The sequence below is a fragment of the Limulus polyphemus genome, unplaced genomic scaffold (assembly GCF_000517525.1).
Source record: "Limulus polyphemus unplaced genomic scaffold, Limulus_polyphemus-2.1.2 Scaffold1, whole genome shotgun sequence".
Lineage (NCBI taxonomy): Eukaryota > Metazoa > Arthropoda > Merostomata > Xiphosura > Limulidae > Limulus > Limulus polyphemus.
Genome location: NW_013665611.1, coordinates 904315 through 921531, shown reverse-complemented (window position 1 = coordinate 921531; position 17217 = coordinate 904315). Strand labels below are relative to the sequence as shown.

The following is a 17217-nucleotide window of genomic DNA, read 5'->3' as shown; positions in this document are numbered from 1 at the left end:
CTCAGATTGTGAGTCGAGCGCCTTATCCACCTGGCCATGCCGGGCCCATGGAAAGAGCTTATTTAAATTATTATGTTTAGGCCGTTGCTACATTATCACGTATTATGTTCATTATTTGTGTTTTTGTATTACACCTTTAGCTAATATACACAAAAATTTCCTTCTTGCTGGTGTTTGAAAAATTGGCTAAGTTTAACATATTTTGAAAACGTAAAGCTCTCTAAAGCTATTAATATATTGTATTAAAAATCCAAAACTTTAGTATTTTATTTTTGTTTTTTTTATGTCGAACCCGACATGTTTGACCAGACAAGTTTGAACCCGTTCACGTCTTATTTTTCTGTCGATTTAAAATTACTGAAAACAAGCCCAAATATATAAATCTATGTTGGTGAACACTGAAATTAGTTCACAAACAAAACACCTACATATCACTAGCAATTGCGTCTGTACCTATAAAAAAACTCTTCTCCGACCTTGATTAAGATGTTAAGTTAATAACGTCTATTATAGAGAGCATCTACTTTTCTATATCTAGCTCAAGACAACGATTGGTAATTTAAATGTGGGTCTTGGTGGTATGGAGCACCCACATATCAGTGTTTTATTATTATTATTTAAGGTAGCATATACCCTTTACATTTATATACCCTCTACATTTAGGTTTTGGCATTTTAATCAGGAAAAAGCATCTATACTTTTTGTGTGAAAATATATTGAAATAGGTACAAAGACATATTTTGGCATGTGTTGTGTAACATCACCACTGTGGTTAATTTGCATATTATAGAAATAGGGAAATACGAAAGATAACTTCTACAAACCTGATTGAATGCTCTTGAAAATGGGTCCAGACTTTGGGATGTGAAGAATTATTCTGAACCAAGGAAAACTTTGAAAATCAATCCAAGATCTCAAATTATGGCACTAATGAGAATGCCTTTAGTAGGACAATTGCTACAGTATATCATTAATGGTCATTTAAAACCAACCTTCTTACCAACTTTACCTTAGTACACACTATAGATACACTAATAATGCATATTTATGCCAAGTGTGAAGTCTATTGCGTAAACAGATGTGAAGTTACAGTTAAAAACGTGTTTGAAAATTTGGTGCCAAATTGTCACTTTAAGGGTCTTTGTCTAGTTGAAAAGTATACGTATGTAAAATAAAAATAATAATAATCCCTGTAGACTCCCATAGGGCCCCCAACAACACCTCGCCGACGGAAGTTGTTGTTGCAGTATTTTTTTAGCAGGTTGGTTTTTACGGGGCGGAGTTGCTAGCCCCGCGTCCAACCCTCCTCCTTTCTCATCCTGGACTTGGGACCAAGCAACGATGGTGACATCTCTGCCGGGGAACGAACCCGGTACATTTGGAGTAAAAATCCAACGCGCTATCCACTGCGCTATAGGGACACTGTATACGTATGTATTTAGAACAAATTCTTTTCCACATTCATTGATACCATTGATGGATTGAATAACTCTAAATAAGAATCATGTTTAATGGTTGAGGGAAAAACGAAACAGCAGAAAATCACGCTGGGTAACATATTTTTATGTCACATGAAATTCCATAATGGTAGTTTGCAATGTAAAAGTATGCATAAAATGTTTCCTAATAGTTACTGAACAAATGCAATGAGGGAAACAGTCTGAAGTTTATTGAGTATCGAGCAAATGTTTGGTGGATCTATACATGCATAGCAAGTTAACATGGACATACGTGCATAGCAAGTTAATATTATGTTGATACGGAACAAAATATAATAAATCGGTAACATAAAACTGTGACTTACTATGTTATATTATTTAGCTAAGATTGTTTCGAAAACTGTAAGTATGGATTTTTTACTTGAAATGTTTAATTTGTTTAATAGAACACTAACGCTTCTCATCTGTTCTGTTCTCGTTATACAAACTTGAGAATGTTTACAGTTGTTTTAAAAATATATCAAGAAGACAAACATTTTTCCATATTCATACAAATCTTTGTATTTATACTTGCGAAAAAACAAAAACCAACCTTATAAAGTTTGAGTAAGCTTTATATTTCAGCTCCATTATCTCGAACTCAAAGTAAACAATTCTATAAAGATTTATGATTAAGGTTCTAAATTACCTGTTAATATATCCTTAATTTTCAACTCCTTAATTTGCCAAACTTTAAAACTTTTTATTTTGATTGAAACATACATAAAACTTTATTTTGATTGAAACACACATAAAACTTTGTATTTTTATTGAAACACACATAAAACTTTGGAAATAAATGTTTACTTATCGACAAAAAGAATATTGCTACAATACTCTATCTTTGGGCACATAAAATTAGAACAACAACCAACAGAGGTCACTACTAGTTCTTCGTAGGTCGATAAATGTGATTAAACCTAGTGTCGTTCTATAGTAAAGTCAGAAATCATATACATCTATATAAAAGTTACATCGTCTTTTGTGACTTGTTATCTCTTGTGTACCGGTTTATATAGGGAGTGTTTTTAGTTAAATTTGGGAGGCGTTCTACATCTGTTTTTTGGTCCTATTAATTAAAAAAGAAACTAAAAAGTTGTAAAATAAGTTACGAGATCAGTTTTACTCGGAAGGCTACTGCGTTTTGTTTTATAACAATATGAAATAATCAAAATTCTTGTTCGTTTTCAATGGTTACATAATAATAAAACTATCCTTGTTCTAACAGAATCTGTATTATTATAGTTGCTACAAAAAAAGAAAAAAAGGAACACATTTAATGCTCATTTATGAGATTCACCACACGATTCTCTTAAAGAATCGCGTTCTTTCTTAAGATAACTTTGTTATGCTTAAATTTACTGTTATCATCATTCATTTTATGGGATAAGAAAACGTTTCAACAACACTTTGATACGTGGGCGTTGAATCTTCATTAATATCAGGGTTTATAAACACATACTCAAGCTCTAGGATAAGTTCACTGTTGATGTTTATGGAAAGTATTGCGTTCATAAATTGCATACCTTAAGTTCCAGTTCTCTCTTTTTACTCTTTCCCTTTCACCTCTATTAGTGCACAAAAACTCACGTAATATAACTTTAAACACAGCAATGGGCCCGGCATGGCCAGGTGGTTAGGGCACTCGACTCGTAATCTGAGGGTCGCGGGTTCGAATCCCCGTCACACCAAACATGTTCGCCCTTTCAGCCGTGGGGGCGTTATAATGTGACGGTCAATCCCACTATTCGTTGGTAAAAGAGTAGCCCAAGATTTGGCGGTGGGTAGTGATGACTAGCTGCCTTCCCTCTAGTCTTACACTGCTAAATTAGGGACAGATAGCCCTCGTGTAGCTTTGCGCGACATTCAAAAACAAACAAACAAACACAGCAAAAACTAGAGAAACGGGACTCATGGTTATACTTCTGTTGTCGGAATGAGTTCAAAGCATGCTGAAACTACGTTTGTTCTTAATGTAAAGACTTAGTTTTTGTTTTTCTTGGTTGTTGTTTGTTAAGTCGAATTATTTGCAATACATTGCGATAATTTGATATGCATTAGAACTGCGTGTTTCTAGACTCTTAGAACAGTTTTATCTCTTAATCCAAATAAATTCACTGTTTTGGACATTAACCTCGGATAGAATAAAAATAGTATTGGATATTAATCCGGGATTGAATAAAAGTAAATTATTTACAAGTTTTCCTGTGACAGTCTCGTTAGTGTATCTGTTGCTACTTTTTCTTCATCAAATTATCGGAACAATTATGTTTCATATGAATATTTAGTACGGCCCCTTTTAGTATATTACTGCTACTGCAGGCAACCCTCAAGATAAAAATACACATTTTTGTCTTACTTCCACTGATAGAATACTTTGATAACACTACTTACAGCCAATGACGCTTAGCTTTCCTGAAGGCCAATCAGAAGCGTTGTTAGTTAAGGAGTTTCAGCTAGATAAGAAAGAAGCAATCCTTCACTTCGCAGCCTACTTCTGCTGACAATGTTATAGAACTCAACCTGTTTTAACTTTTTTGCACTTCGTGATTGAGTACGTTAGGGTGCAAGGGTCTATCGTGCGCGCGCGGAGGTGTATGTGTGTGCAAATCCCGTGGGGGCAAGCAACTTGGATAAAACAACCTAGTGCTGTTTAGATAGAGGTGTAAAATACAGAGTTAAAAACACGTAATTTTTTTGTTCTAAAGAAACACATGAGAAACTATATCGATTTAGGAGATTTTGTGAATTTCGAAGACACAATTGTTTTGAACAAGAAAAAGGAAATGCATGTTTTGCACTAACAAGCCGCAATTCATGAACTACAGACAAACACACACACACATAAAGAACGGATAACAATACAGTTGAATTTAATTCCAAGTTGAAACCGGTTTTGTTTCTTTCAAATAGTGTTCGCGAAGTACCACAAACTCAATTAAAAGTTTATTTCTTGGACGCTTGCTACTTAGTTTTCGATCCACTCCGAACGTCAACTGAATTCGAAACATTTCAGTTAAGTATTTAAAATTTTTGTCTAATGTAAAGGTTTCCAAAGTAGATTTACCCACGTGCCTAGACGCAGGCGCGAGAACTTGAATATTACAGTGCGTGTGATTTAAAATTCTTTATTGACTCGTATTGCAACTGTGAGTAAATACTCGAAAGGTGGTGATGTGGTTCAGGAAGGAGATTAAAACAACTTGTTCTTCTTTCCTCTGTTTCTTGCTGGGATTCCTAATCTTTATTTCGGAGACTTTGGTTAGCGAGGCAGCGCGTTCTCGAGGGAGAAAGAAAGAGAATTTTCGGAACAGGGAGTTTGAAGAAGGTAAATAATACGTTTTTCATACTTTAAGCGGAAAATCGTCTTAATACTTAGCAAATTTTAAGCATTAAAACACTGCAAACAAGAAGAGAAGACCCGTGAATGAACTGTTGCGTTTTTTACGATAGTACGTTATACATTAAATTTAGAAATACGTAGAATATGTTTACAGTGTGATCAAAGGTCTATTAATTCCACTATTATATGGCTATCAGTTAAAATTTGTAAAGTGAACTAAATTAGTAAATTAACGTAGAAAAGCGTAAAAGCGGAGTTGTTATTCTAATAATAAATTACTATGTAAACAATAAATAAAGGTAATTTAAAGTTACAATTTTCTAACTAACCCTATTCTACGAGTCATGATAACTCTTGATAATTTATCCTTGTGTTTCATATACTAATTTTTGCAATCCTCAAACATAACAAATCACTGATAATCATAAAATACCAATTCAATAAAATAATGGCTCTTTGACTTCAGAAGAATATATTTTTGGGCCATTCTGGGCGTCGTGCATAGAACAACCAAGGCTCTTTAACTCAATAAATATGAGAAATACACCTTCATTGTTATTAGGACACAATTTACTTTCACTGTATATTTAATTTATTTACACTTATTAATTTTGTAGGTAGTTTTCAGTTTGAAATAGTATCGATTGAACGTATAATCAATAACTTATAGGCTTTGGATGCACACTTTCCATATTTGAATATGTATCATTCTCAAAAACATAGACTTATGAACCTCAATATTATTATATTACTCGTCTGGTCAAATTTCGAGACAAAACGTTCTTAAGTCACATCTGATCAACAGAAGATAATGAAAAAATTTGGGCAGGAAATTGTAACACTTGATTAAAATCCACAATATGAGATAATTAGCGAATATGTAAAAATACTATTTTTTCTAATTTCACTAAAACTTCGTATTTGATATGGTATTTCGGCTTTTATGCAACAATCGACGTCAGGATACGAATCCCAAGTACAGGGACTGGTAACTCATGAAAAATACAAGTTGATGAAAGTTCTTACTATAACAACGTTAACTCTTTATTTGGTAACTCATGAAAAATATAATCTGATGAAAGTTCTTATTATAACAAAGTTAACTCTTTATTTGGTAACTCATGAAAAATACAAGTTGATGAAAGTTCTTATTACAACGTTAACTCTTTATTTGGTAACTCATAAAAAGTACAAGTTGATGAAAATTCTTATTATAACAACGTTAACTCTTTATTTCGTAACTCATGAAAAATACAAGTTGGTGAAAGTTCTTATTAAAACAACATTAACTCTTTATTTGTTTAGTTAGGTTCTCATGTAAAAAATTGAAATAAATACTATTAAATCGAGATAAAAAAGGACGAACATGAACATTTGAGCAATTAAGTAGATGTTTTTCTGTTAATTTAACAAATTTCTTCTTGATAAATACTCCAGTTAACACTGCTCATTCGAGAGGAATTTGTGAAAATTAAAAAAATTCTTAAGTTTTGTTTGTTGTATCTTTCTATGAAAATAAGCACATATACATAAAATGATAAATTATGGTACCATGACGTACTATTTCCAAAGTTATGTTTTAGTCTTTTTGAAAATTTTCAGGAGATTTGCTAGCAACTCATGGATCTCCTTAATTTAAATATAATTAATGTGAACAAGAAAGTACTTTTTTAAAACTGTACACAATTCGGCGTTTCTGAGAAAATGATAACATATTGAATTTTAAGGGCTATCTTTTATTTGATACATGCATGGGATTTCAACACATAATAATTTTAGTTTTGAAAAAAAAAGCGAAGGTTTTCGAACGTTCATTGTATATGTTCTGATTAGTTAATTCTAATTTTAATGTGTTTTAAGCATTCACTGTGTTTACTCTGATTAGTTAACTCTGAATTTAATGTTTTTGAGCGTTTGCTGTGTGTATTCTGATTAATTAACTCAGAATTTAATGTGTAGACTTAGAAGGTTATAGTGTTTAAATTATGATAAGTTAGTTATACTTAAGTTTGACATGAGTATCATTTATGGAACTTCTAATTAATGTCACCCAAAATCGTAAGTTCATAGAGGTTTGTAGTACCCTTTTTTTTACGCTGCTTATACAATTTTACATCTACGTAAACAGACAGAGATAATTTTTGTAACTTAAATTGTGATACAATATCATTATGAAGTTATAGAAATAGTGAAACTCGTATTTCTGTTTTCTAAAGCATTGAGTGCGCTTAATTATCACTTTTTTTACGACATTTCTACCGTCAGGAAACTTTTTAATATATTAAAACTTGCGTATTTTCAATAAGAGATTATCATTATAAATACAGTTTAAAGAGCAGCAAAATTTATTTTCAACATCAAAATTCTAATAAAAGAGAAAGTAATGTTTTCAATTTAGTTTTGGCTGTGAAAATTACAGGAGAGGGAATACAAACTGTTATTTTTTTCTCTGAAATTGTTTTACATTGTGCAATATTAGAAAAAATTTTAACGTCTCCCGTAGAAACTTCACATTACGAATAACATACAGTAATGCTTGATAAAACCTAGGAATTAATCTAATAAATACTCATTCGCGAACTTTGTTTAATATTTCGAGATAATTTATTCTTTTAAAGCATTGTACTTTTCTTTCCATAGTCTTATATTGATCAAATTTCACAAACATCTTAAATTACGTCTGAAAATGTTTTCATTCTATGTATGTTGTAAAATAATATTGGAGTTGTTTCTCAAACATGCATTTAAGTATGGAATATATAGTATCGAGGTTAAGTACCAAAATAGCGTGTTTTTTGTTGTTGTTTTTTTCGCTTTTTCAAATTGTATTGATTATCTCATCTGTTGTTATACAGAAGATAGTCTAAATTTTACATGTTAGTGTGTTTCATGCCAGTAACGTACACTTCCTACTCGCCTTGCGAGCTATTCTTGAACAATATTGACCGTGTGCGTGCCTTTGATTTACAATGGAATTGTTCACATTTCATATAGTCAAGCGATCACATGGGACAGACTTATTGTAGTAGTTCAAATATGCTGCTATTATGCACAGGTTTGGTACAGAATGTTTCAATTAAGTTACATAATTTGATGAAAGACGTCTCATATATACATACGTATACTCATCTTTCATTTGTACATAGATGGTACGTGTGCTGCTGGAGAGATGGGTGAAGGTATTAAGTCTGATAACAATTTGAAATTTAAACAAGCTCAACTCGTTCCATATGATCTTTCATTACATAGCTGAAGTAATTCCTTTTAGTAACATCGACGCCGATCCGTTGTCTGAACGGGCTAAGGCTCTATAGCTAATAGCCTGATGTAGTTATTCCTTCCCCGTAGTCTGGACATGACAGCGAAGGGAAGACAGGACTGTCATGTATGAACAGCAAACTAATAATTAATTTTAAACAATTTAATCAGTTTACAGTCTTGTTCAACATGATATTGAAAAGGGAAAATTGGCACAGAGATTAACTGACTAAGTCATAAATGTCATTTGTCTGGTTCATTTTCATATATACATGCACGAACGTCACTTACACGCCTTACACGTATCGATCCAATCTAATGATACTATATTAAAGGTGATATATAGATATAAAAATACAGGACTTTTTGAAAGAAAGATCTGTGTTAATACTACCTTAAAACCAATTTAGTAGTAGAATTACAGCTGTAGCAACAAGAAGATTTTTATGCTGTTTCACGTGCTGAGGAAAGTCGGTGGATGAATTTTTAAATGCCATGTAAAAAACTGTATTTTATAGTCATCAATCTAAAATTTAATTTCGAGAGGTAATTTAGAAAGTTCTAAAAATATTTAGAAATATGTATTAGAAGGTAATCAACAGTCACAGAAGTCAAAACGGAAACTTGGCTGACACCTCGATCAATAAATTAACAAGGCAAGTTTGTAGATTCATATAATTATCCTTTTTAATTATCTATCTTAAAAGCACCTCGTATTACTAGTACGACCAAAGATTTCTGGACCAAAAATTTAATATTAGATATATATTTGTGTTTGTATGCATATATATATATATATATATATATAACATTAGCTGTACTAGCGAGCATACAAAAACAAATACTAAAAAGCTTTTACGTTAGAATATTTCTTGTAAAAGCCCCTTAAAAAATGCCTTACACTTATTGCTTGCATTTCTAGCATGTAGTTTACTCAAAAATCGTAGACGTCTTGCTTCCCAAATTAAAGTATTTTAAACGCTTTTTTTTTCTTTCTCCGTTTAGTTAATTCCTATATCAAGAAAGCTTTCGGATCTCTCACATTCAGGCCTGATTTGTGTTAACTTTTTTTATTTGCAGATGTGTAGGAACTATAAAATTATGTGTTTTAGCGTAAAAAAAAGCTAATTATAACCGTTGACGGAATTGTTCTAAGTTGAATATATTAATTGCGTAGTTATTGAAATAGTTTTTGCTTGACAAGGAAAAAAAATCGTTTATTTCCAATTAAATTAAAGCAGTTTTCAATTACAAATAAAATTATGAAATCAAATTAAACACGCCAATGAATAGTTACATGATACAGAGCTTAGGTCTATCATATTGCAAGGATATTACTTTTATAATATATGAATTGAGCGGTTTGATAATTTCAAATCTTTACAAATCTCTACACGATGCCCCCCCCCCAGTGGCGCAGCCGGATGTTTGCAGACTTAGAACGCTACAAATCGGTTTTCGATACCCGTGGTGGGCAGAGCACAGATAGCCCATTGTGTAGCTTTGTGCTTAACTTCAAACAAACAAACTCTACGCGATTTTTCGCGATATAAAACGATACTTTTCAACTTGACCACACGCACCAAGATCGTCATAGTGACATGATGTACTAAAATACAGTACCCAAATTAATTCAATGAACGCCGAAGGTGATGAACAAAATGTTCAGCAATAGGTTTTGTTAGTGCTCATGGATTGCCGGAGTTGACTACTTTCACTATTTGAAATACTGTAAAAATACAACAAAGCACTCGTGAGAATGTTTAAAATCATACATACGAGGTATGTTCAGTTATCTGCAAGTGGGCTCTAAGGTGTTCTCTTTCTCCATCGTGTACTTTTAATTATTATGATCTTCGTCATAGGTCGAGAATGTTTTGATACTTCTATTAGTTTTCTTCAGTCAATTTTTTTTATATATTTTGATTTTTTTTTCTAGTTGAGTACATGCCACGAGGGCTTTCCTCTTATTGTTTATTTCCTTATATGTCGTGAACGTGATAAAATAAAATTTATTTATTTTCTATAGCTCCACTGTCGTCTTATCGCGTCGCCTGTAGTGTGAAAGATTTGTATCGTATTAGAAGAATGTTTCCTATTATAATTGATGTGATATGTGTGGATGCATCATGCAACTTAATCACCTGTGATATGTGTGGGTGCATCATGCAACATATTCACCTATGATATGTGTGGGTGCATCATGCAATATATTCACCTGTGATATGTGTGAGTGCATCATGCAACATATTCACCTGTGATATGTGTGGGTGCATCATTCAACTTAATCACCTGTGATATGTGTGGGTGCATCATGCAACATAATCACCTGTGATATGTGTGGAGATCTTTGTGTTGCTGAATATCTTGTAAAAGTATTCCTAATCAGTATCAGAAATCTTTGAAAGTATTCGAAATTACTTCAGTTATAACTACTAAGATTTCGAAATTTTCCTCGAAATAATGCCATTTACTTTTCTATCCAAAGCTGTTGCAAGTCATGGAGTAGTGGGCTTAGCAATACAAATTTGAAGTCATATTGTATCCAGTAATTTAGAATATAAGTTAATGAGAATTGATTTTAAAATTCCGAATTCCTTTACTTACTAGATATAAAATTTAAATATCAAGACATAATATTAAATGCATTATACACACAACGTCTGTCAAGGCAGGACGTGATAAATAATGACTTTTTTTCTTGTTTGTAATGACAATAAATTGCAACTTTCGAAAACAAATTTTCTTCTATATAAAAAGAGAAAATAGAGTGTACCAATTTGTTTACGTAACAAATGCCGAGTTATTTCTATAAATAATGATGTGTATATTTTGTATGTGTCTTAGATGCGTTTATTGAAAGGCGTCCGTGCGTAATGTACGAGAACAGAGCATGGACGCGATCATGTGCGTGTAGGCTGTCCAGTAATCAAATTTCAAGGCTTTCAGTGTAATTGTTTGGCTTGGATAAATGCATTTAATTGATAACACAGACTTTGCGACTTATATACACAACCTCTTTGTTTTATCATTAAGTCTATAGACTGCGTCGTCAGTCTGGCTGTATTACAATGTGTCCACAAAGTCTCCTGTCTCTTTCGCTTGTACTGGATTAAACTTGCTCCTTATTTAGCAGTTATCCAACGTATTGGTGTTTACTCAACAGTGAATCAGCTGATAAGAATTAAATTAGTTACAGATAAAAAGAAATACGTTCCAAACAATTATTAATTTAAAGGCGCTCTAAGATCGTGCAAAACCCTATTATGCTTCAACCACTATCCCCAATATTCCTTAATTAGATATGGCTTGCTGCATGGATACAGTTAAAGCAAAAAATAAAATATCAAGTAGTTTACAAGTACCTTCTCCAGTCATGGGGGATTTATGTATATTAACATCAACAAAGTCAGTATCTTAAACTTAGGAAAAAATATTCTGTAAACGAGCTTGTTTATGTTTTTACACCAAAGTCAATATCTAAGATGTAACAAAATAACCTTGGTAAACGTGTTTGTTTTTGTAAGTTCAAACAACAATATCAGTACCTAAGATGTGGCAAAGTATCTTTGTAAACGTGCTTGTGTATGTTTATACAATAATCGGAACCTCAGATGTAGCAAAGTATCTTCTGTAAACGTGCTTGTGTATGTTTATACAATAATCAGTACCTCAGATGTAGCAAAGTATCTTCTGTAAACGTGTTTATGTATGTTTACACTAACAAATTCAGTATCTCAGATGTGGAAAAATATCTTCTGTAAACGAGCTTGTGTATGTTTATACAACAAAATCAATATTTCAGATATAACAAAACATCTTCTGTAAACGTGTTTGTTTTTGTAAGTTCAAACAACAATATCAGTACCTAAGATGTGGCAAAGTATCTTTGTAAACGTGCTTGTGTATGTTTATACAATAATCAGAACCTCAGATGTAGCAAAGTATCTTCTGTAAACGTGTTTATGTATGTTTACACTAACAAATTCAGTATCTCAGATGTGGAAAAATATCTTCTGTAAACGAGCTTGTGTATGTTTATACAACAAAATCAATATTTCAGATGTAAGACAATATCTTCTGTAAACGTGCTTGTGTATATTTAAACAACAATATCAGTATCTCAGAGGTGGCATAGTATCTTCTGTAAATGTGCTTGTGTATGTTTATACAACAAAGTCAGTATCTCAAATGTGGCAAAATATCTTCTGAAAATATGCTTTTGTATGTTTAAACAACAATATCAGTATCTCAGAGGTGGCAAAATATCTTCTGAAAATATGCTTTTGTATGTTTATGCTAACAAAATCAGTATCTCAGATGTGACAAAATATCTTCTGAAAATATGCTTTTGTATGTTTATGCTAACAAAATCAGTATCTCAGATGTGACAAAATATCTTCTGAAAATATGCTTTTATATGTTTATGCTAACAAAATCAGTATCTCAGATGTGACAAAATATCTTCTGAAAATATGCTTTTGTATGTTTATGCTAACAAAATCAGTATCTCAGATACGTCTTCCGTAAACCGTTTATCAAACAAAAAGAATCTAAAAAAATTGTTTACGAAGATCCTTATTACTTATTACACTTTGTTACGTGCACAGTATTTAGAATAATAAGATTTTAGCTGTTGTATCTTCATGTTTTTGGAATAATAATATAAAATTGTGTTATTTTAAATTCGCCCCCCCCCCCAGTGGCACAGCGGTATGTCTGCGGACGTACAACGCTAGAAACCGGGTTTCGATACACGTGGTGGGCAGAACACAGATAGTCCATTGTGTAGCTTTGTGCTTAACTTCAAACAAACAAACAAAATATTTTAGCTTCGTTATTGAATTTGCGCAGGGCTACTCGAGTGCTATCTGCGCTAGCCGTCCTTACTTTTATAGTGATATACTAGAGAGTAGGCAGTTAGTCAATACCATCTACCGCCAATTCTTGGGGAACTTTTAGTAACGAATTGTGGGATTGACCATCACGTTGTAACGCTTCTACGGCTTCAAGGGTGAGCAAGTTCAGCGATGGGTTTCGATCCGGCAACTCACAAACTGCGAGTCGAGCATCCTCACCCCTAAGACCGATTGACGACACAGAAACCTGTTGACATAAAACTTGAAGAGTTATTGGGAAAGGTGTGGGAGACTTAAGCTCTGTCAGTTAGTTGTTTAAACGTTCCCGAAACACAACAGAATATTTGCTGAATTTTTACTTATACCAGGTAGCAAAACATGTAGTTTATAGCGAATTAATCATGATTCCAACTAGACTTTTTCCTGTCTCAATGTAACTAAGTAACTTAAAATTTAAAACTTAAATACATCATGAACACTAGCTGCAATGTATGAACAGTGGAACCTAAGAAACAACTCTATGCTTAATGTAATAAGTAAGTGCATTGAATCACCCAGCCAGTGCCTTCAATCATAAAGGTTTCGTTCGACCCACCAAACTTATTACATTTCATAAAAGTGGGCACTTCAAATATAAAATGTGAAATTTGATACAGAAAGTGGTAAATAAAAGCCACCAATTTCAATCATTGGTTTCGTAGTTTAAATCCAACACGAATTTTTTTGTTATGAAAGTATATTTCAGATTTTGAATTTGTATTTAAGTACTGATCATAGTTTATCTTTTAAACTAGAAAACATGCTAGCAAAATAAATTAATAATTTAAAAAAAATCAGATTAATTTAGGTGAAATGTGAAATTAATAAGTTCAAACTATACCTTAATTGTTGTGTCTTTGAAACATTCATTTTCGAAGGTGTAGTAATGTAGTAGACTCTAAAGTAACCAACGACTACATTAACATTACTAAAGATTATATCAAAGTGGCAAATAAAATCAAACGACAAAATAACTGAGGAAACTGGCGAGGCACATGCCGTTTTCCGCAGCACCCAGGAATCCTAAAAGGGCTTTGTTATTTGAAAGCAAAAGGAAAAAAAATCAATATTTGCTATGAAATCATGTTTTAGGTTCTTTGTTTAATCTATTATGCCAGCACTGTAAACCTATTGCACTACACGGAGACGTCTTCATTGATGAAATAAAGGACATTTTATGTATATGTACCGACGGTTAGCTGCTTACTAGATAAGTCTTGGTACAAATGATAGCTTTATAGACATGTACGGATGACGATCCTCTATAATATGTACACATACATCAAGTCATCGCCTGGTTTCTCGTCCTTTTACACTGTTTGTAATGAGCTTGAAAAAGATTAGATTACATCTACCTAAATGAATGGAGACAACGAGGAGTGCTAGCTTGAAGAACAATATGTAATATAATACAAATTAAGCATGTTATTGCTGAGCTAAGCTACCATATCGAACGTTTATTTGTAGATCATACATCATATTAGTTTCAGTAGACAACGGCCCTGCGTATAAGCCTCTTCTGGGCTTTTCGTGTAGTGGTGGCGGCTCTTGAAATCAAACTATTGAAACAAAGAATGATTGACAACGGGGGCAAATTCTTGTCGATTAATTTACCATTTCCACTGTCGACGTGAACTAGAAGTACCAATTGAAGTGTTTACTCATAGTTGTAAGCTCTGATAACTCTGTGTACAGTACACAATTTCAAAGAATAATCTAGGCCACTATAGAATAAGAGAACATGTAAACACGTGGTGATAACGTAAGAATACGAAAAGGTCTGGCGATGTATTCGTACTATGTGTAATCAGTTCTTAGAGGGTAGATTATGTAGTACATATGTTTATTTATGTTTTATTTCTTGACTTTTTCAGTTTGAAGGAAACTCAATAAGCAATTTCTAAAGCAGCGTTCGGGAACAAAAAGTTATTGACGTCTAATAATAATAATAATAATGAAGACGACCGATAAAACGGAAACGACTTTTAATTCGACATCCCATATTCAGTGAAATCCGAAACTAATGTTGTAATTAGACTTACTATCATTAAATAATGTTATAATAACATCATTAATCAAGGTATTTGAATTATTCGAATAAAAGAATGGAAGTGTCATATGTATATAGGTTATTTAAAGGAAGTAATAACATTACATGGTGTATGAGCCACTGAAGTGTAAAAATTGGGTATCCTCGGTATGGAAATGATTAAATAAAATTCTTAAGGCAACTCTCGGTAAAAAATAAATTAAATTATGTTAAGAACTTGATAAAGCTATAGAAACCCCTGGTAACATATAAATTCTGGTTATACCCTGAACAGAAGTAATAAAATAATTGATGTTAAATATGTGGCACATCAAAATATGTAACGTATAAAAAATTTGGTAAGCCCTGCTAGGTAAGTGATTAGACTATTTTATATTAAATATATGACATATAAAATTTGGTAAGCTCTGCTAGGTAAGTGATTAGACTATGTTATATTAAATATATGACATATAAAAATTTGGTACGCACTGCTAGGTAAGTGATTAGACTATGTTATATTAAATATATGACATATAAAAGTTTGGTAAGCCCTTCTAGGTAAGTGATTATATGTCCATATATTTAATATAACATAGTAAAATTTGGTAAGCACTGCTAGGTAAGTGATTAGACTATGTTATATCAAATATATGACATATAAAAATTTGGTACGCACTGCTAGGTAAGTTATTAGACTATGTTATATTAAATATATGACATAAAAATTTGCTAAGAACTGCTAGGTAAGTGATTAGACTATGTTATATTATATCTAGCTTTGCTAGATAATTTATTATACTGAGTTATACTAATTACATATATAGTCAAATATTAAGATATATTTGGTGGTACAGTTAAATATATTTATTCCCAGCACTATTCTTTAGTTACAACTCAACATTCACTCCAGAAGAAATGCCTTCGGCTTGTATTTGACTATTGACCTTTGCGAGTGTTTATAAACTATCGTTAACCTTCGACCATCATACTTCAAAATGCCATACATACACGCGTTACGCTTACGTGTAAGTTATCAGTTGTTAATCCGGTTCTCTTTTACAAGAACTATTTTTGAGATTTATATATATGCCAGTAGAAAAAAAAATGCTTTTTTTTTAAAGAACTAATACAGAAAAAGAAATCCACAGGTGTTTAACAAAAAATAAAGTCAAACTTATGTCAATATGGCATAGATAAGATTTCTAACTCGGAAACTGATAACAACTAATTTAACATCTTGTCAGTATCTTCTGCCAAGGCAATTTATACATTACAACTAATGCGAAGTGAATTTAGTTTCTAATTTGTTTTGAAAGCTACGAGTTTGTATTTGTTTTAAAGTAGTTGTTGTTTTTTATCGCAAAGCTACACACTAAGCTATATGCCTTCTGTACACCACGGGGAATCGACACCCGGATTTTAGCGTGTTAGTCCATAAGCTTACAGCTGATCCACCAGGGGACCTTTAAAGTAGAATGAGCCATTGAATTATTTCAATTGAATGATGAGACATTATTATTTAGGTCTTCTCAATAAAAATTAAACGCTCCTAGTATACAAAATTGTGTTAAGTGTTGGCCACATATACAAAATTGTGTTAAGTGTTGGCCACATATACAAAATTGTGTTAAGTGTTGGCCACATATACAAAATTGTGTTAAGTGTTGGCCACATATACAAAATTGTGTTAAGTGTTGGCCACATATACAAAATTGTGTTAGGTGTTGGCCACATATACAAAATAGTGTTAAGTGTTGGCCACATATACAAAATTGTGTTAAGTGTTGGCCACATATACAAAATTTCCCTCCTTTCATATTCAAAATTCAATTAACTAAATGATGTTTTAAGACAATATATACTTTACCACGATATCATGTTTACATATTTTGAAACTGACCAGATCCGAAGTAGAATGCTTTACCTGATTGTTTTATGTAGTTTACCTAAAAAAAAAAAAGAATCGTAATTTTACTGTTACTTTGTTCTCCATAATTGAATCTTTTGCTTCGTTTGTTTTATTAAATTTAGAAACTATATTCAATTTTCATTTCACTTTTACTCCATCTATCTGATATATATATATATATTTAAGCATACGTTTTGTCAAAAATAAAGTTGCTTAACCTTTGTAAAAATTCGACTCGCAATCTGTGTGTCGCGGGTTCGGAATCCCCGCCACACCAAACACGTTCGCCCTTTCAGACG

At 32.3% G+C, this 17217-nt stretch overlaps 1 protein-coding gene and 1 non-coding gene across 5 annotated transcripts in view; one reads left to right on the top strand and one right to left on the bottom strand.

The window, feature by feature from the left end:
• Positions 1 to 1348: 1348 nt before the first annotated feature.
• On the bottom strand, positions 1349 to 1421 carry Trnak-uuu. The gene has a single exon. It is a non-coding gene; the product is annotated as a tRNA-Lys (tRNA).
• A 2663-nt stretch (positions 1422 to 4084) lies between these two features.
• LOC106459436 (netrin receptor UNC5C-like) overlaps positions 4085 to 17217 on the top strand; it is a 271029-nt gene continuing 257896 nt past the window's right edge. Inside the window, exon 1 of one of the 4 annotated variants that reach the window (XM_022387980.1) lies at positions 4085 to 4806. In XM_022387980.1, coding sequence (XP_022243688.1) covers positions 4653 to 4806 — 154 coding nt within the window. In that variant the 5' untranslated portion in view covers positions 4085 to 4652. The remainder of the gene's footprint in view (positions 4807 to 17217) is intronic. The other 3 variants (XM_022387910.1, XM_022388020.1, XM_022388108.1) reach the window with 3 other exon arrangements.